General features: G+C 30.3%; 1 protein-coding gene across 3 annotated transcripts; it reads left to right on the top strand.

Annotated features, from left to right (window-relative positions):
• Positions 1–4,908: 4,908 nt before the first annotated feature.
• LOC106691982 (uncharacterized) lies at positions 4,909–19,492 on the top strand (the record flags this gene model as incomplete). Of its 3 annotated transcripts, none has more annotated exon segments than XM_014437887.2 (8): positions 4,909–5,016; positions 5,087–5,296; positions 5,376–5,596; positions 6,245–6,434; positions 6,827–6,896; positions 6,974–7,136; positions 10,447–10,614; positions 12,336–19,492. In XM_014437887.2, coding segments are annotated over 8 exon segments (1,158 nt in total), but the record flags the coding sequence as incomplete, so codon positions are not given.
• Between the last annotated feature and the right edge of the window lie 1,569 nt (positions 19,493–21,061).

The raw sequence follows: 21,061 nt of genomic DNA, 5'->3' as shown, positions 1-21,061 counted from the left end.
AACATTTTAGACTGGAAAAACCAAAAAACTCTAAACTAGAAAATCTTGACTTATGTGTTCCACTTGTAAGCCAACTGTATATATATATATATTTTTTTTTACGAACAAAAACTTTCTGAGCACCAACGTCGTTTTCTTCTTCTTCTTCTTTTACTGGCACAACAGGCGCATGAAGCTGCTCTTGGCCTGCTCAACGGCCGCCAACCAAATTTATCTATCTTCTGTGAGGGTAACTGGGATCCTCAGTTGCCGCACCCCATCCGGAACGTACTTGTACAGTTTATGAGCCACTCTTTTCTCGCTCATCCTCATTACATGGCCAAGCCATTTAAGCCTCTGTATCCTGATGTACGAGGAGATGCTACATTCCTTTTAGAGCCCAAAAAAGTTCAACATTTTTCCTTCTTCGCCAATTACCATTCTCGCATATGGGCCCTAAGATTCTCCTCAGAATTACTCTTTCAAACCTGTCTAGCCGGTTAATGCTTTTATTGCTTAGCGTCCAAATTTCTCCACCGTATGTGACGACTCACCTTATCAACGTTTTGTACAGAGTGAACTTGGTGGTACGGCTAACAAGTTTACTTTTGTCTAGCCTTCTTTTTCCAGCAACAATTCTGCTTTTAACTTCTTCTTCTTCGTCCTGGTTCTCATTAATAATAGAGCCAAGGTAAGAAAAACTTCTTACCACTTAGAAATTATAGGGGCACATTTCAAGGCGACTCTGCCTCTGATCCAGAGGCTTCTTACCCAACAGCATAATCTTGGTTTCCCCCCATTAATATGGAGGCCCATCCGTTTTGCTTCGACATCCATCGCTTCGAAAGCAGTCCTAATGCTCTGCAGCGATCTACCGATAATGACGACGTTGTCTGCATAGGCCAGAACTTGGGTCATCTTTGTGAATATTGTTCCTTCCTGATTTATTCCTGCTGTATTTATGATTGCTTGTAGAGCGATATTAAACAGGAGAGGAGCTATTGGGTCACCCTGTCTTAGGCCACATTCCACTTCAAAAGGCTGTGATAATCCATAGGATTTGTTGGCAGGTTGTGCTCAACATTGTACATTTTACTAATCGGGTGAGTTTACTAGGAAGCCGCAGTTCATGCATAGCCACAATGAGCTCACTCCTTACGCACACGGTTGTATCGTAGGTAACCCGAAAGTCAATGAATAGCATCCAAGTTGTCTGCTGATGTTCACATTAATCTTTTTTCATTCCGCTTCTGGATTGCCTGTAAACATTCTTCGTCAAACTAATAGTTGCGAGGATGTCTTGTTTTTTCTCCAAACACTTTTTTAGCAGTCTGGACTAATTCTACTTTGATATACCTCCACCTGCTTTCACTTGTCGCCATAGCTTCACCAACTGTTCCACTTATGACTATCTCATGAAACTTCTCAGAAAACTAGGTTACCATTTCTTCTGAAATCTATGGCTGTTATGAGCACTATGTTTCCTCATAAAAATGTCCATAAAGAAACATGGCACTCTCTGGATGGCCCCACAGCAAGTCAAATTGATCACGTCCTGGTATCCTCCAAAAACTTTAATCGTATAAATGATATAAGATCGTACAGAGGAAATAATGTTAACACGGATCATTACCTCATTATGATGAAACTCCACCAATGAATAAAATGTACTGCAAAGAAACAACAAATCCGATACGAGCAGTGGAACACAAAAGGCCTAAAGACAGAAGAAGTGATAACTAAGTTTTCTGAACACCAACTGGTCCTTGTAAAAGGAATGTTGAATCGGCAAATTGGGAGTAATTTAAATCATAAAGCTGCTCTAGGTCTGATTTACTTGGAATTAGGCTTATTTTTTCCAAAACTTACCACCTTATCGGAGACGTTTATCGTAAGTCCTGTTATAGCTGTTTTAGTCCTCCTATGGCTGTCACACAGATTTTATTGGAACCAGTTATTCTGGCAGAAACAGCTAAAGATGCCTGATCAGGCTTATTTGTTAAGAAAGATATGTGGTGGATTTTTTTCGTGTGCTCTGGATTGCTATAATTGAAATGGAGATAGTTTTAAGAATGTTTTCGACTTCAGTTGGTATAACTGGTTAGGTTGGGTGGTGGATCCAAATAAAATGTTTTTACTGTTTTATTAGTCACGGTTAAATAACATAAAACGTTCTTACTGTAGTGAGAACAAAGAACAGAAGCACATAACAAAAGGCTTGGCAACTAAACAAAGAGTTACTTACCGTTACAAGCGGCTTGTGTGTCAACAATCGATATATTCACAGTTTGTCACAGTGCAACATGTATACAATAAAAAATGAATTTATACAAATGAACAATAACAAAGACAAGTTCTGCGGTGCTATATTCTTTCAAGTTATTATTTCTAGTACAACTCTGCCATTTGCATCAGCCTCATAAGCCAAGCGCTTAAGATGACTATCCTCTCCACTTGTCTTCTTTATCATGTGAAGCTTTAAAAAAAGGTTTTCTTTGATATCACTATACATACATTTTAGATATGCCAGACAAAAGATTGTTTATTTTATTTTTTTCTGCTTGCATGGTCTCTGTAGAATTATCTTCGACTAAAATTTTGATTTTTTTTTCTTTCTATTATTCACTCTCTCAAAAGCTGCAACGATCTTTCAAGTTCAATTTTCTTCCTGGTCTCAGTTGTTGCTTCTTCAGTATTTTAGAATTAGCATACTGGTGGATTACTTTTTATTTTTCACATACTCCTTATTTGCTTCAAGACTCATAGAGGACTGTATTCTTCATTTTCCAAAGTCGAGGCTAATGCCGAATAAAATTTTAAATTTTCTTGGGCATCGATCAATTTTGAAGATGAAGGTGTAAAACTTTGTTAATAAATATATCATGCTAATCCGCTCTACAGAAAAACTTAAAAAATAATTAGTCGGTTAAAAAATAATAATAAGAAGATAAATAAAATGGTGGGGATGGGTGAAAAAAAGACTTCCCTAAAGGCGCTTTTTACCAATTCAATTACTAATTCATATACAAATTTCGACTCTCTGACTCAAATAAGAGGGGCTGTTATGGAGGAGGGAGAAAGAAGTTAAGATCCCAAAGGCACTTATTTAACACCAGACACATCGCAAACAAATTTTCAACCCGCTAATAAACTTCAAACGCTGAGAAAACATTTAGTCGAAAATTTGAATGAAATTTACCGCTCGCCCAATCCACTTCGATAATTATTGTTCAGCCTATTAAGCATCCGTGCAAAATCTGAGGGGTTTGCGGGAAGTCACAAATGCAGCAGTGGGGAAAAATACATACAGTATACCCCCGTAAATGATGAACAGTATTTTGAGATAATAGTAGGTCTCAAAAGCAATTTTCGGACCAATCTCATAAGAAAATTCATCTTCATTTTTATGAAATAAAAGCTTACTGTACGTAGAAGTTTTTGTAAAGGTGGTTAATCTTTAGCTCAACAGAGTGTTGAGAAAAATATTCACAACGTAAGTTTGTTTTTTAAAAAATGAAACTTATCTCTATCGATTTAGTTTCATTTAAAATGCAATCTTATCGTCCTCTAATGACATGTACAATGCAGTTAATTTTCGAGGAAAGTACGACAAAAACTATGAGAATAACACAACCCAGTGACTCACGATATTAAAGAGGTTTAAAAGTTATGGGATTTTTAAACTAACATAGAATAGCTCTATCAGAGATCTTTATTTATATAATTATAAAATGGACTCTAAACTACGGTAACATCGCCTTTAATTGCGAACTAGGAAAAGACGCTTAAAATATATTTGATTTTTAAAAAATGTTACTTTCATGAGAAGTTTTAAAAATCTCTTCCTCTTCCTTATAAATATGTATATATTGTAAAAGTATGTAAGTAAAATTTAAATAGAAGAGTAAGAAAAAAACTAGACCTGATTTCCATTTCTCCTTGAAACAATCCCAAATTGTTCTACATTAAAACTCAATATCATGTTATAACTTCAAGAAATTCATCCTATCTCTAAATGTAGCTAATTGCAGAACTGTGTACTTATAAATATGAACAATCAATAATAATTACACCAATAAACTTCAAAAGAAATGAAGATTTATTTTGGCCAAAATCATTTTATTAGTTTTTAAATAATCTTTAGCATGCCCCTAGATCTGGCATTTTTCCACCTTATTACTCTGATTATTTTAAAAAACTCTTTTCTCAAAGTTCTGAATTCTGAAGATCTGAGTTATAGAGGGTTAGAGTCTATAGATTATTTTCTCAAATCTGACAAATTATTTTCAATTGTAGAAGTACACCAGAAATGAAAGAATAAAAATGATTCTGGTATTTTATTTGTTGCCATCTGTTAAATTTATAAGTTAATAAAATTGGAAGAGGTCACAGAGTATTGGTTTGATGTTACTTCATTGTTTTTTTGACTTATTAATTTTTTTTTTAAATATCTTTAATTAATGACTCGTGAACATTTATTCTAATCATCAGGAAAGAAAGTTGAGAGGTAATCATTGATAGGATAATATTATGAACAAACCCGGTTCAAATCATTGATTTTGACTCATTTATTGTATTTCATCAGTACAGATAAGTGTTGAGTTATGTCATAAACAGAATTATGGTTTCTCTGGTGATTACTGGATTAAATGACCATATGGCAATTGGAGTATAAGTTCACTATCTCCCAATAATACCTTAATAACAAGAAAAAGAAATGAGTAAAATACCTCTACCATTGCCATAACAGCTTTCTAGCTGGCTTATTTGAACTATATTGTTGATAGTACGGGCTGATTTATTTTTTATTAAATCCAAAATATTTGAATTCTTACTTAATTGGTTTCTTATTTATTTTAAATTGGTCTAGAATTAAAAAAAAAATTTTAACTATATCTTAGACATAACAATAATTTTTATGTGATTTAGGTGCTTGCACTATTTGTGCTATCATTTATTCCTTGGCCTGGACCTACTATTTTCAAGATCTCATGTCCACGAGATAGTGCCACAGTTGTTAGAAGGATTATTCAAAAGGTAATTTATTAAAGAGTTTAGTTACTGAGTTATAATTTACTTTTTATCATTTTTATTTTTTGAATTCTAGAAATGGATACCAGTACTAGAGAAATATCAAGTAAAAATACCTATAGAATGTCCTTTCCATCCTACAAGGGATATTTTTTGGCCTCAACAGTCTGCAAAGCAGCAACACCGGCCTTCTCAGTGGACATGTGGCCTATGTGGAAAGTCTTTTTATTCCGAAGCTTATCTGGATATGCATTTCGATAACAGGCATAAAAATGTGGTTAATCTTGTCAGTATTTATTTCATATAATACTCTGTGGCATAATAGTAGCTTAATGTTTATCACCTAATTTACAAATTGGTTTCAGGCAGAAGATGCTGTATGTCTTGCTGACTATTGCGACATTATGCGCTGTGATATATTAAGAAAACAGATTATGAGTGAACCTGGTGAAGGACCACAAATAAATACTGATATAGAAATATGGAGGGAAGCAACAGCTTATCATACTGCTTTAAGCCCAACTGGTCCAAGAGAACTGGCTAGGGTATCACCACATTCTTTCCGGCCTCCTCAGTCTGCACACAGGTATCATTTTTTGTTGTAAAATGTTAAGGTGTCAAATGTTTTAGCCATTATTAATACGGTATTATCCTCATTGCAAAGTTATGGAACCTGTCTATTTTATTCATTTTTTTATGCTATTTTAATTGAATAGTACAAAATTAACATATCCTTCCCCATTGTTTCATTAAAATCTATAATGTATTTAACATGTTTACACAGTAAAATCTGATATTTGATGAAACTTAGTTTTCTTATTTCTCATCAGCTAACTAAAACTATTGTAGAGATAAATTATCCATAACCTATACCTCTTTAAGTACTGACAGGAAAAGGGATTCAGAATTTCTTCTGAAAACTATTGGGTTTATAATGATGTAACAATCATAGTGTCGCCGTTATTACATTAATAAAATAAAAATAAAATAAATGTATAAATATTTGCTTATTGTCAAAAAATAATACAAAAAAAATAATACTTTTTGCAAGCTCATATTTTTCTAGACTTTTAGTATGTCAAAAAGATATCAACAAGAAGAAAAAAATTCAAACCCCCTCTTTGTGGGAATGAGGTCCACCTATCACCTATTTATCCTTAGATCTCCTCTACTATATTTACATCAAGTTCTTAAAACCTTTCATAATATTTAATTATATATATTTTTTATGTAGTTCTGTTGGAGTTCGGAGTTGTGCAAGATCAGATGCACCTCAAGCTGAAGGTGACATCAACAGTACTGCTGATATTTGTGATAACCTTGTGGATTCTTCAGTTCCTCCCAAACACAGGATTAGTGAACTACAAAGATTAAAAGCTAACTGTAAACCAGATATATTACAGAAATTGAAAACACGCTGTGAAGTAAGTTCTTTTGACACACCAGTAAAGAATATACATCTGTCTAGGAGGATAAAGAGGTCAAATGTCCAGGATACCAATTGTATGTTTAGTAGTTTACTATAAGTAGACATTTCTCTCAATCCCTTTACATAAAATTTAAAGGATACATAAATTTAAAGTGGTATATTATTAAAGTTCATATAAAAGAATTTGAAAAAATATTTCAATGTGTATTCAACGGTATTAATTATTTAATTGGCTCTTCTTTGAAACATTTTTATCTTCCTTTTTACTACCATAAATAAGTATATGTAAGTTAGATTTAATCATTTGACCATAACTGAACATTATATTCAAGGTGAGAAACATGAGACATTATTTATTAGGTGATCTTCATAATTGTTTGGTTTCAGATCCTTGTTAGGGATTGCATTGCTGGTCTCCTTGTAAATTTATCAACTGAGGATTTTAAGGATATTGAAGGTACTAACTGATTAAATGGGTTAAGCTAGCACACATTAATATAATCAAAATTTTTAATTTTATTTTCTGTTTTTCAGAGGAACTAAATCATGCTATTTGCTGGTATTTAACATGTGATCGATACTGGGAAGATTCACCCATAGAAACAAGGCCATTTCCTTGGGGTCTTTTGTTTGTTCTAGTTATGGCTCTCTCTCTATTTATTTGTCTTTGTTATTACATTATCTGGGTCCTCTTTGAGTAAGTTATATACATATATATATATTGAGTGGCTAACAATGATATATTTATCTATAAATACAAAGAAACTATACTTAGCCAAACCTGTAGGGTATTAATGTATATTTAAACTCTGTCTAATTCATCTAAGGAATCTACATGAAACTTCGAATTAACTTGTAGATTGCATTATTATGTAGGGTTCTTACTACAATTTATCATGTAATTTGTGTGACGTTTTTAATGTGGGTTTATCGGTGTTCAATAAAAAGGCACATAGACTGGGAAAAAAACAAAACGATGTTTTATTTTGTATAAAATTGAATAGTCCAGTTAGGCCTTTTCATGCTGCAAACTCCCTTACCAACTTTCCCTGCTTAAGCTATGCTGCTCCGCCCCAACAAAACCATATTAGATTGTAAGACCCAAGAGAACTCTCATGAGACTAAATGGAGGATCAAAACAAAAAGAAATTAAATTGAATGATTGTGTAGAAAATTCACAAGTTACATGGGCCTGAAAGGAAAATTGATTTATCATGCATTAAAAAAATTTGTGAAATAGACCTTAGAATTTTTTTAACAAACATAATTTGAAAATTTCTGATTTGAATTAATGACTCACTCTGTGTAGTGTGTGTAATATGCCCGAAGTAATCTGAGTTCCAACTTAGAAAATCTTTACTACATCTCGTTTAGCTCTCTCACGTTACCCCAGCGAGCCATCCTTAGATCTGTACTAAGGGGTGCATATCTGATTTGCTCGACTGAAATATTTAAACTCGGAAAATATGATTTTTAAAATCAAAATTCGTGAAATGCAACCAACGAAATAAAAATATGTCAGGTTATTACCTTCCTCCTTTTCAGTTGTAAAATATTCAAAGAACCTAGAGTGAAGAAACCATTTTCCCTCCATCCTAAACCCCATTGGGCAGCAATTGGCTAATAATGCATTCATTCTGATTGCAAATTAATAACTTGTTATGTTATTTTTTCATTTATTTAAGCATGTTATCTTTTCATTCTAAATTCAGCAAAAATCCTGCTGGATTTCATCTTAAGTTTGTAAAAATATATATTAATTTTTTTTTTTTTCAGTTGGCTTTACAGACCTTGTAGATCTTTGGCCGCCCAAAGCAGCCTTCTCTAGGCTTTCCTATCTTGGGCTACTGCTTTCCAGTTTGCTGCATACAGCTCTTTCGCATCTTTGTTGATTTTGTTTATCCATCTGGTTTTTGGCCTCCCACATGGTCTCTTGCCTATAATACTAGCATTCATTGTGTGTAGAGGTGTGATGGATTGCTTCGAACCATAAGTCCCACCCGTCTTAACCTCCTTGCCTCTATATCATGAGATATTAACTGACCAGTCTCTGCAAGCAGTTCACTGTTAGTTCTTCTCTTGTGTTTAGGCTCTGATCCCAAATAGCTCTTGTAATTGTACAGAGGACTTTCCGTTCAAATCTCTCTATTCTGCTTTCTATGGTACCTGTTAGAGCCCAGGTCTTGCAGCCGTTTATCAGAGCTGGCTTTATAAAGCCATTGTATACCCTTAGTTTCAGATTTTTCAGGATTTCAGTATTCTTGACAGAGGCTATGTTCGTGCTTGTACTGGTCTATCTCAGTCTATTGATCATTTATTGATGTTATTGTGGAGCCGAGTTATTTGAAACAGTCTACTTTCAGAGACAATTTGCCATCCACACAGATCATGTTAAAAACACATTAATGATGATCAGTCATGGACAGAAAAAAAAATTTGTTAACATTCCAATTAGTTTATAACTGGTTACTCTTGCACAAGGGTGCCCAATCCAAAACATGGGTGCCTCAATTTGGTTCATCCAGGATTCCTAATTGGCATGGAGCTGTTTGAGGCCAGGTTTTCAATTTTGTTATTAAATAAAAAAGTCAAGTTCTCTTTTTGGAAGGAAAGGATAAGGTATAATTTTTTTATCCATGTTTGATATAATTAACAAAATTACTATCTTCTAGAAATAATTATTGTGAAGATAGAAAGGCATTGGGGAGGAGGAAGGGGGAGGGAGAGGAACTGTTGTGGTAGACCATAAAATAAAGAGAACCTTTACTTGTGGCTTATGTTCCAAAAAGGTTGGGAGAAATGCTGTATGCAGCAAAAGTAATGTGAAAAATATTGTGTTGTTTATGAAGGGATGGGGTTGAGATGGTTTCTTGCTTGAACGGTAACTCTAGTCTACAAAAACCAACTTTCTCTTAGGAATACCTGAATTATTGAAGAGTCAGAGTGAAATTGTTATTGATTTTCTGTTATTGTTTATTTCTTGACTAATTTGTATTCATTTATTATTTTTTTACTATCTAATTAGTACTAGTAATTATTATGCTATAATACTAAAACTATACTGTAATGCTAATACATTATACTATATACCAGTAATTATTACTTGTAATAATTATTTTTATTGATCATGAGACTTAGTCTATTAGCTTTTTTCATTTATTTTTTTTATTTTATTAATTTATAGTGGATGTTTTAATTTTTTGAAACTATCTCAAACTATTGGCTGTTTCGCAGTTTCACAAAATAAAAAATAGAAGAATAAATAAATAAATCTTTGAATTTATTATAACTGGAAATATCATTAGAATAAATTGTAGAAGTACAAATATTTTCCCAAAATGTACATTTTTTAGATTAATTATTTTTTATATGCTTGTTTTAGAGTGGTTTAGTTTATCAATTAAAAAAAATTTTGATCCTTTTTTTTCTCTCAACTTTTATTCTTTAAAATTTCTCCAACGTTTCGGCCCTCAGGCCATTCTGAAGGATACCACCTTCAATATTGATGTAATTTCTTTTTTGAATCTTAAAATTGCAGGCTAATTGCCCTTGTCACATATAACTTTTTTTTTTTTTTTTAAATTACATCTTAGATTTAAAACTTTTTTACAAAACACTTTCCTTTCTTCACTTACATTTACAACTTAAAAACAGAACCTACCTTCAACAGTTTATGTTTTTAAGTTGTAAATGTAAGTGAAGGAAGGAAAGTGTTTTGTAAAAAAGTTTTAAATTTAAGATATAATTTTTTTAAAAAAAAGTTATATGTGACAAGGACAATTAGCCTGCAATTTTAAGATTTAAAAAATAAATGACATCAATATTGAAGGTGGTATCCTTGAGAATGGCCTGAGGGCCGAAACATTGGAGTAATTTTAAAGAATAAAAGTTGAAAGGAAAAAAACAAAAAAAAACATCAAAATTGTTTTTAATTGAAAATATACATTTTTTGTTAAACCCAATAACTATTTTATATTTTTTCTTAATTCATTTATTTGTTCCCATAGTTCTGATGACATGAGTATTGCTAGTACGAGTGTAACTGCAAGTTCATCACCTGCTCGACATTCTCATTATTCCGAAGAATATTACCCAGTTTCAGATGAGTTAGGGCAAAATGAACACTACATCTATGTGACATACCCTCCTGATTTGAAGAGAAGGTTATTAGAAAGGTATTTAAATTTTTATAGAAAATTTATTTTATATTTTAGGAAATTCACAATTTTTATTTTCAAATTATAATAATTGTAATTTGAAGAGAAGAAAAACAGAAACAAAATCATACGCTTCCTAATTGACCAATCAAGGTTTCACTAATTGAGACATCATCAGGCAGAAAAAACAATACCACATAAATGCTGGTAAAAGATAGCATATCTCACAATAACAGTCTAAAAAAGACACTTGAAATAGAACAACATCACCCCAAGTCATTTTAACAGACTAGGTGTTAATAGGTCTTTCCGAAGAGATGGATGTCACTGGGAGTAAAGGAGAGAACCGGCTTCTCCATGCACCTGCTGGCTATTGCTAGAAAATATTTGAAAAAGAAATACAAACACAAAAAAAAAAAAAAATGAAAATTTATTATTATTTAGACAGTTAGATGCCTTAGAATAATTATAATATTTTTATAGTCCCCTCCATTCCTCCTCTTTATAAATACCTATCTATCCTCATGTACACATTTGAAGGCGTAAGTTTGTGTTATTTCTTGGTGCGATGTACTGTCTCTATTTGATGTGTCTTTTTTAGTGAGTTGAAATGAAATTAACTCTTTTGCCTAATAAAGTGCATTTTCCTAGTTTTAGTATGCCGTTTGTCTGAGCCTTTTTTAACTATTTTAGCTTTCCTGGGCTGATAACTTTCCCTCCAGCTATACAGGAATTATGCAATATATTCCAAGTGATTTGAAGGTTTCAAAGGCCGCAGTAGCCCATTCCAGCCGACCAATAGTTTTATACTTGTCTTGGTCCTCTTTTTTGAAACTTGCATTTTAAGCTCTCATCTTACTCTAATAAAAGAGTATTGTTTATCAATCTGTGGTAGAAAAACCAGCCTTACTGAGAAATAGGAACCAGGATTCGACCAACAATACCGATAATTGACTTATTTATATTGGTCTCTTTTTAATCACCTTTAATATAATTAAAATTAAGTAACCTCCTTGAGATTACTCACTTTTAATTTTAATTTTAAATTTAATATATCATGTGTATCATTATAATAAAGTACATGTAATAAAATTTGCATCGTTCCTAAACCTTAATAAATTGCTTATGGATTTCATATAATGTCTTTTGCTTTTACAAATATCTTCTTTGCCTTCTTTGTTCAGCATTTTGTTTTATAATCACTAAATGAACATATTTATAAAATATTTAAAAAGAAAATATAATCTTTTTTTTTTAATTGTATTGGTTTATGTTGCTTTTAAATATCTATCATTTAATTTAAGAACAATGTGTGACAAAATTTCTCACTTTCGGTTGAAATTAAAATCAATAGAACACTTTGTGAGTAATTACAAAAATTGCATTTGTTTTAGAAATGCTCACTTCTAGAGGTAGATCTTTATTATTCTTGTAATTATTTTTTTTTACTACCAACCTCAGTTTGATTCAAAATCAACATTGATTTCCTTCCTTCAGGTATATATTCACCTTGATGACCAATTTTATTCTATTGTCATATGGAAATGAAAATTGTTAAAGCTTTTTGTTGAAACTTGAAATGATTAATTTAAAAAGAAAATAATTATATTTTTTAGTCAGTTTTAGATTTACATGTTTTTTATTACACCTCTTAATGTATTTTACGGTACAATTAAATGGTGTTCCAATAGATTTAGAATAGAAATACCTTTGTGTACATTATTAACTTTATTTACAAGCTGCTATAATAGAACAACAAGGCTGTGACAAGGAACAACTCAACAAAAGGTATTTTTCCTATTTTTTTTTCTTACCCCCATTCCCAAGCAGTATACTTGATAATTTTTGTAACAAATTTACTAGCAGTTTAAACTATAATAAATATATATGTAATTAAAATGGATTGATATAGAATCTAGGATTTTTTTTCTCCCAGATTAGTATTGAATTCTAAATGGATAGTTTAATTTTCATCTGATAGTTACAACTTTTCTGTGAGAACTAAGGTATATATCAAATACATTTGCTGTATTAACCAAGCTCTTTTTTGAGCTCTATTAGTTAAAGAATTAATTATAAATCATTCATCAGAATAGTTATTAGCAGGTTTATCATATAATCATTCTCATTAAGAAATACCATTGTGATAAATAGTCTTAACTTTTTAATTGCCTAAAATTACTGTACATCATGTTGTAGAAAATACCTTTCTTGTAATTTCATGATTAACTTGATGTAAATTGCCATTTCGAAATGTCAAAAAAAACCAAAAACAAATGTTACATTTTGTAAACAGTTATTCACTCTTTACTTTAAGAGTTTTATTCTGTATTAACCGTTTAACTCTGCAGCTGCTTGGCAGAATACTCTCTCATAGTGTTTGTTTTTCTTCACAAAACCTTTGTTTTTTTATTTATTGTTGAAAAGATGATATTTTTTCCCCTAGAGTTTTAAACAATTTCTCCTATTCCTAAAAATACAATGTCATAATTTTTTGAAATTTAATTTCCTATTTTTTATTATTAATAGTGACCAACTTAAGTTACTAGTTGAGTTTTTTTTTTGTTTTGTTTTTAAATGTAGTATATGCTAATTAATATCAGTAACCTTATACAAGAAAGGGAATGTACAATTATCTCTTAAAAAAGTTCAGATTTTAAATTTTTTCATGTACCAATCATTAAATAAAAAATCAGTGTTAAATGTATTTTAAATACAAAACAATTATTTCTTACAAATATAGAGCATCCCAATGTAATTCCGTACATTATCAAATAAGAGATTAAGTAAGTATTGTATAAATAATTTCTATTTAAATCTAAAGACCCAAAAGAACCAATTACAGTAGTAATAAAGGAGTAATTATTTATTCTTTAAAATTTAGGTATATTTTATGAGGTAATGAATATCAGAGTAAAATAACTTTGACCAATCTTCAATAACTTTGAGGAATACAATTTAATTTTTACTGTAATATAGAGAAGCTTTGTAAATAATCTTTTGATTAATATTTATGCATCATAAATTGGAAGTCTGATGTCTTTAACTACAATATGATGTAGAATTTAAGAACAGAATAAAATATTAGCTGGGTGGTGTTAAAAAACTCGAGTTGGTAATAATTTATTATATTTTTGTTAGATAATTAGTCGGAGATCAACCCCACGGTTTCAATCATTAGGAACAAAACATAATATTCATTTATTCATTCAATGTCATTTCATTAAAAATATGGAGAACATATTGTAGGAAACAACGGCTGCACAAACTTGACTGATTATAATGATAATGTTGATATTAATAATCTGTATTGCTTAAGGTTATTAACCCTCTAAAATACAAAATAACCTAATAAATTAAATTTAAAAAAAAAATTGTTAATAAGCCCAATCAGAAAGTAGAATTGACTATAATTTCTTGATTCATCTACTTCATAACAAGTTATCTAACATTAATTTAATAAAGTTTGTGTAATGAGCCTTTTTCTACTGGTATGAAATTTTCATGACGATTAAGGACCTCTATCTACTTATATATATACAAAAACTTTTTATTATATAAATTACTTCATAACTTTAATATATATAAACCAAAAAATATAGATTTTCTAAAAGTTATTAATTATTGGTAGTATCTTTCTATTGTTTTAATGGTCCATTTTGATTTAGTCAAGATATTCTTTAATCACTGAGCCAAATGTTTAAATGTTCTACTGAAGTATTTTATGGATTAAGTTAATGTGATTAAATTTTTAAATAATGCTGTGATTTGATGTTAATTAGTAGTATAATAACACTCTAATGGCTTTTATTTGATTTAGCTTAAATGTGGTAATAGGATCCACAATAATTTCTCCTGTACTAAAATTAGTTAGACAAATTTTATTCTATTAAATTCAGGATTTAAATAGAAAAAATTAATTTGTTTATATAGAACCCAGTTATAGCACAAATTTATTTTATCATTCCTTCCTGCAGTTTCCACTAATCACTATCATTTATGAAAAATTGTTAATGTCGTGTTATTTGGAGAGTTTCAAACAATGGCAACTATTTATATGATTTTAAACCAAAAGGGTCAGCAAAAAATTGTGTTACTTGAAGGAAAATATTATTTAATAACCATATTTTCTACAATAATATTTCTTTATAATTTAGTTTTTTATACAAGAAAACTAGGAGATTTCATTATTGTTTATAATGTATATTATTTGGAATTTGTAAAGATTTTCATATTTTTTGAGCTCATTTCATTAATTAAAAGAAAAAATATTACATAGAGATTCATAATATAGATTGTTTATTTTCTGACATCGTAATTGTGTACTGATTATATTTTCATATTTGTTCACATTTGTTTTATTGATTTAATAAACAATTAAACACATTTCATCAGAATTTCACACATTTACTGAATACCTGTTATTTGCCCTGCAATCATTAAAAAAAACTATACTGATCCATCATTAATTAAAAACATAATTTATATTTCCTGGCTTATAGTGAATTATAACATATAGTTTGAAATAATAGCAATATAATTAGTTTAGCAAATTTAATTTTAGAAAGGTTGGTACTAATTTTTTACCAGTTTTAATTGTAAAATTCATCATTAAATAAGTAAAATCATGTGAAAGAATAAATTAGAGCCTGATTGATATAAGCTATGACTTTTTTTATTCCATTGTTTACCTACACTACTTAAAATATTAATATTAAATATTTCATATTTTACATAGAATGAACACCCTCTTAATTGCCTGCTTTATAATAATCTGATTTTACAGTTATTGTTAATTATAAAAATGAGTATTTATGCAAGAATACTATAATGTAAGAATTCATATTATAGATACCAATATACAGTACTCTGCATAAATAATATCTTCAGTGCAAATATATATGGGTAACATTCCAAGATATGAAGCATGTATATGTCTGATAACAGTAATGATCAATGCCTATGTAAAGTACATCTCTTTCTTACTGAGTTGGTTGGAACTGACTACCAGTTGATCAAGAATTGATCGAGTTACATAAATTACTATCTACTATAAATGCACATGTATTTTTTAATTTTATTTTTTAATTAATGGGTACTGTAAGTATTGTTTATTAGATGAAGTGGTGTCCACAACGGTTTCAGATTCCTACTTACCAAAACCCCACCTAACTATTTGTTTTTACCTACCATCCCATTGAACTCCTGTCATGTATTACTTTAAAATTGCTATATATCTACTTCTTTACTGGGTTCCTTATTGAGTCATTTCCTGATTTCTTCTTTCTTGTTCCTATACTATTAGTCATTTTTTACTATACCCTTCAATGCGAGAAAAGCCATCGGAAGACCTATGATCTGCATAGACCAAGAATTGGGTTAGCCTAGTAAATCCTTGTCTGCATAAGCCCATGTCTCTTATGTCATAAGCCCTTCTCAAGTGCCAGATTATACAATATTCAGAATAGTGTATCTCCTTACCAGAGTTATTTTCTTGCATGAAATTCCTTGGATTTTTCACCATTTATCCTAATCGTACATCTCATATCTTTAACAGTGGACTTTATGAATCATGTAAGTTTCTTTGTTGTATTAAATTCTTTGAACATTATTAGTTCATGTATTGTGTTGTCATATGCTGCCTTAAAATTAATGGAAAGGTGGTGAGTTTTGGTTCTGAATTCATATCCTCTTTCAAGAATGGCCTGAACACATAAGATTTGGTCTGAGGCAGGTCTTTCTCTTTGGTTTTGTCTTGCTCTTCTTTCCTAAGCAGAACATATGCTAGAGAAGAACATATATTCCACTGTTTCATCCATGGAAATGTAAGTATGACACAATGTTATCATGATCATTTAGCTTTAAGTAAGCGGGCTTAGTGGATCCTGGAGCAGCCATGTCCAGTAAGGAGTTGGGTGAGGTAATAGTCAATCCTTCCATGTTTCTAGAACATCCATGCTGCTTTGTCTGATATCATGCGGTAAATTCATCTTCCAGACAATGAGGAGATCCATCGTCTAACAATTTTTGAGAGTATTTTACCACCCCTTCTCCACCTGTTTATCCTTGTGTGTGTGGGTGCGGCACCGTCAATGCAATTCTAACACAACTCAAAAATCTTTTGTTTTAGAAAATGAGTTTCAAAGATAACTGTATTTAAAATTCATTTATGTTTGCAATTCAATTAAAGTTTAAGACGTTGATTCGTAGTAATGTATTTTTCATTTACATTAGTTTTTCATTCAATAACAAATTACTTCAAGTTATTTTAATAACTGAGTCAAACCTGAAGGCCTAAACGGCATTTTATATGTGAGTGACTATCCTGAATGAGTAATGGCCTAAAATTGGCCTCCTAGTTACCTATAGTAGTTGTTTTACATTATTTTTGTATTTGTCAAGAATATACTTGTTTGTTTTTTTAATAATGAAGGTTTAAAAACAAGCCTTATGCTCTGGAAAGTTATCCTAATAAAGTTGGGATGCCCTGTATTTGTGACATTTATTTTACGTTTTATGTGCTGTGGCATTCGTAATTATCAGACTGTATGTACCATATAAGTTTGTGTTTGTGTGGTGTCATTCAATGAAATATTGTAACACAACATTTTTAAAATATTGATGTCAATTGTTTAAGTGTAAGGTCAACTGTTTAGTTCTTCATTTTATACCTAATACTCTATATATAAATTGGTTGTTGCTTAATTTTCCAGATTGTTGAAAGTATACAATTTTATTTAATGTGGTTTAGGCACTCGGTTATATTTACTCATGTTAAACAAAACTCTTCAAAATTTTACTTCCAAATGTTTTTAGTTGTATTTCTGTGTTTAACTTCATTCAGAAGATCTTGATTATTGTTTCCCATCATTTAATATATCATTTTTTATGTGATGTTGCACTGTAAAAGTAGTAGAAGATAAATGATTATGGTTATGATCTTTTTCATGAAGCAAGGATACTTCATTACTCGTATTACTCTTTTTTTTTTTGATTTGCTGAATAGCTTGGAAGTATTTTTTTTTTTTTTTGTGTGTGTGTCAGTAAATCCTATTTCTGAACCCTCCCTATAAATGTTTAAGCTCTCTCTCATGTGCATGGCACAATTATAGTAATATTTTCTAAATTAAAATCTCAATTAAAGATTTCTTCATGGTGTAATTAGTACTGTTATTTGTACTCACTTTCCCTTTTCCTTAAAAATGTAAAAGTAGTTGACATACTCCAGAACTTAGATATGAAAATGATTTGGATTTTAAACTGTTTGGTTAAATCAGTATAATTTTTCTTTGAGTAGAATGCATTAGGATCAAAATTGATCTATTATTAGTTTTGCTGATTATTAGTTTATGATATTACTATCGTAATATTACTTAAAGTAATGATTTTATTGAATTAATTACAATGCGATAGATAGTGTTCCTTTTATTCTTTTTAAATTTTCTTCATTAATTTTTGCATTTAAGAACCATTATGGTGCTGGCTGTCTGTTTCCTATAATTTTGCATATTTTTTTTTTTCACTATAACTTTTAATTAAATATTTTATAACTATAATAGTTTTTCATGGATGTGATTATTGTATCAGCTTTATATTTGATCAAAACCAGGCACTTTTTTTCTAAAATCAACCATCAATAAAACACCATAAAGTTTATCCTCAGGAAATGATAGTACTCTGTCAATTATCATGTCTTTTTATAAATTTTTATAAGGTGCCAAAATAGGTTATGAAAAGTTAAGTAGTCTTAATAATGTTTATCACTACAGCTCATGCAGTTAACTTTTCCTGATCTTTTTTGTGGATTTTCATATCTTTTTGTAAAGAAAGGGTCAGTTTTAAAGTTTGTTTTAATTTTAAATACATTAATTTAATTTAATTTTTTTTTTTCACATATCCATTTTTCACAATGAAGGGCTCTACAATTTGAAATGTTTTCCACTGTTTAAGGGATGTTAATTTTTATTTTTAATATTTTACTAAAATGTTTGTATAACTCGAACTTTTAGCATTCTCCCATCTCTATCCAGATATCCGAGTTTAGTTGTTTTGTTTTTTCTGTTTCATTATTCAATACATTTTTTGTAAGTTAGCGTAATGTGATTAAACGTTCTGTTAAAATTTGGCAATGCAGCTGTAGTGATCAGAAATTCATGTTTCTTAAAATATTGTGTGGAAGCTTATAACTGATATTTACTTTCATTAACAGTCTCAACGATGATTTTAAAGGTTTTGTTTCATGAAACAATGACAATCGCATTTAACGTACATAATTAAATATGTTCTTGATAGACTTTTATGTTAACATTATTTTAAATGTCTTATTAGCTTCATTATTCTGTTCTCCAATTTATAGATTCAAGAAAAATAATAGTTATGTGAAAAAGTAAAAAAAAAAAAAAATATTCTACTGTATTATGTGTGAAATTTTTTTTTTTTAGTTTGTTTCCAATGAATTCAATTTTCCTTCTTAGTTTGCTGTAACAAGTGATGATATTCCTTTAGGACATCTATGTGATCCTTAGGGTAACATTTTGCAGATTACTCGATTAAATATTTACATTTAATGTTAGTGTAAAAATAGATGTTTTTTATGAAAGTTGTCTAACTTACTTCTTTAATGTCCGTCTTTAATATGTATTGAATTATAATTTTTTAGAAATAAAATCAGTGCAAAGCCATTGCTTGCCAAATAAGCTTAGCCTGTTTAGATAGTACAAGTTTAATTAAGGGGCCAGTGGTCTAGTACTATTTAAGGATATTGATATTTTTTTTTTTTTAGTTAAATATTCTTTTTTTTTATTATAGCTTAGATCTTCAATATTTCTTAAAACTTTTTTCAGCTCAACAATGAATAATTTATAATGAAAAAATAAATAAATGCTTTTGTTTTTTATTTGTTGTATTTATTTATCATTTCGCCCTAATATTTATGCATGGCTTTGTGTTTTTCGCTTTACAGATTTGTATTTTCCTTTAAGGACAATCCTAAAAAAAAAAATAATCATTGGTAATGACATGATCCTTGACTCAATAGGTATGTACTGCAGAAAGAAATGTGGTCAACACCATGCTCATATACCAGGTTTTTACACCAATCCATTGATGTGACTGGTACTCATTTCATTAAAGCTGTGTCCTCTAGCAGGTAAGGAAATAAATATCAAAATTGAATCGGGGGCCAAAAGTCCACTCTCTTTCTACTGAATTGCTCTGTGGGTAAATCACTATCGGATAAGATGAGATCCCAATCAAGAATCGTTTCTGAAAGCCAGATATGATATAGTTATAACTCTACACTTTCACACAGTAAAAACAGCAGTCTAACAGGTAAGAAGTATTTATATTAACTGTGCCAATTATTATAGACATAAACCTGAATACACCAGCTTCCTTGCCATGAAAATTTTCCATTTCATGACCAATTAGTATAATGAGTGTTACATAGAATCTCCATGGATAACAACAGTACAAGTTGAAAAATCTATGAAACACTAGAAAAACAATAATCCAGAAACAATTTGACTTTATTGTAGATCAGTGGTTCCCAACCCACAGACAGAGTAGATCGTGGGAGGGAATATTTTTTTGAGTATTTGTTGTTAGAACTATTTCGTTAATTATCTTTCCTGGTGTTTGGGTGCTAGCTGTGAAAGGTTTTAGCAGGTTAATGCACAATAAAAGTGATCTAAAATGCACTTTTAAGCTACATTATTTTCAAATATTTTCTATGGGGTACTGGACCTCCCTTTTCCCTAATCTAAAGTGGAGAAATAAAAGTATTTCCATTAATTGTTCTAATACCTGACTAGAACTCTCCAGCAGCCAGTTACGGGAAAACATGTTTCAGAATGTCTACTACAGAATTTTTAAAAGTGCTATAGGGATATTTTAAGTTATGTAGGGATTTAAGAAGACAATAAATGATGGCATAATCCAAAAGAAGCCGATAGCAGAAGTATGGATTGTGAGTAGACTAAAAATATAGTGGTTTGGCGAAGGTGCTAATAAAACTGGAAACATTAGAATTAAACACTTCAAGGCAGCCATACAGAAGGTCTGGCAATTGTAAGAGAAGGACTCATAAGGAAGTGGTTGGTCTATATGAAAGGTAATAGCAGAGACTGATCTCATGAAAGGTTCAGTAACTCCAGTTTTTAAAATTTCTCTTTAGTTTTATCTAACATGGTGTTTGCCACTCCTTACTCATAGAACCATCTTTATTTTTTTAATTTTATACAAGAAACATTATAAGATGCTATCTATGACTGGAAAACTTTTTTTCTTATGTGCCCCAGTACTTGTAAATAACTTAATCTGAATCTGACTGTATTTTAGTCCTATATGTCTCCAAAAAGAAATAACCTATGTTTTGTATGATAATTTTATTATTCTTCCACAAATTCTTGGATTAATAATGGAACTGTTATGTTTAACACTAATTTAAACCCAGTAAAATATTTTA

Source organism: Halyomorpha halys, unplaced genomic scaffold (genome assembly GCF_000696795.3).
Source record: "Halyomorpha halys isolate HHAL.00 unplaced genomic scaffold, Hhal_1.1 Scaffold6310.1, whole genome shotgun sequence".
Lineage (NCBI taxonomy): Eukaryota > Metazoa > Arthropoda > Insecta > Hemiptera > Pentatomidae > Halyomorpha > Halyomorpha halys.
Note: the sequence above shows the minus strand (reverse complement) of the source record. Positions and strands in the feature narration are given on the sequence as shown.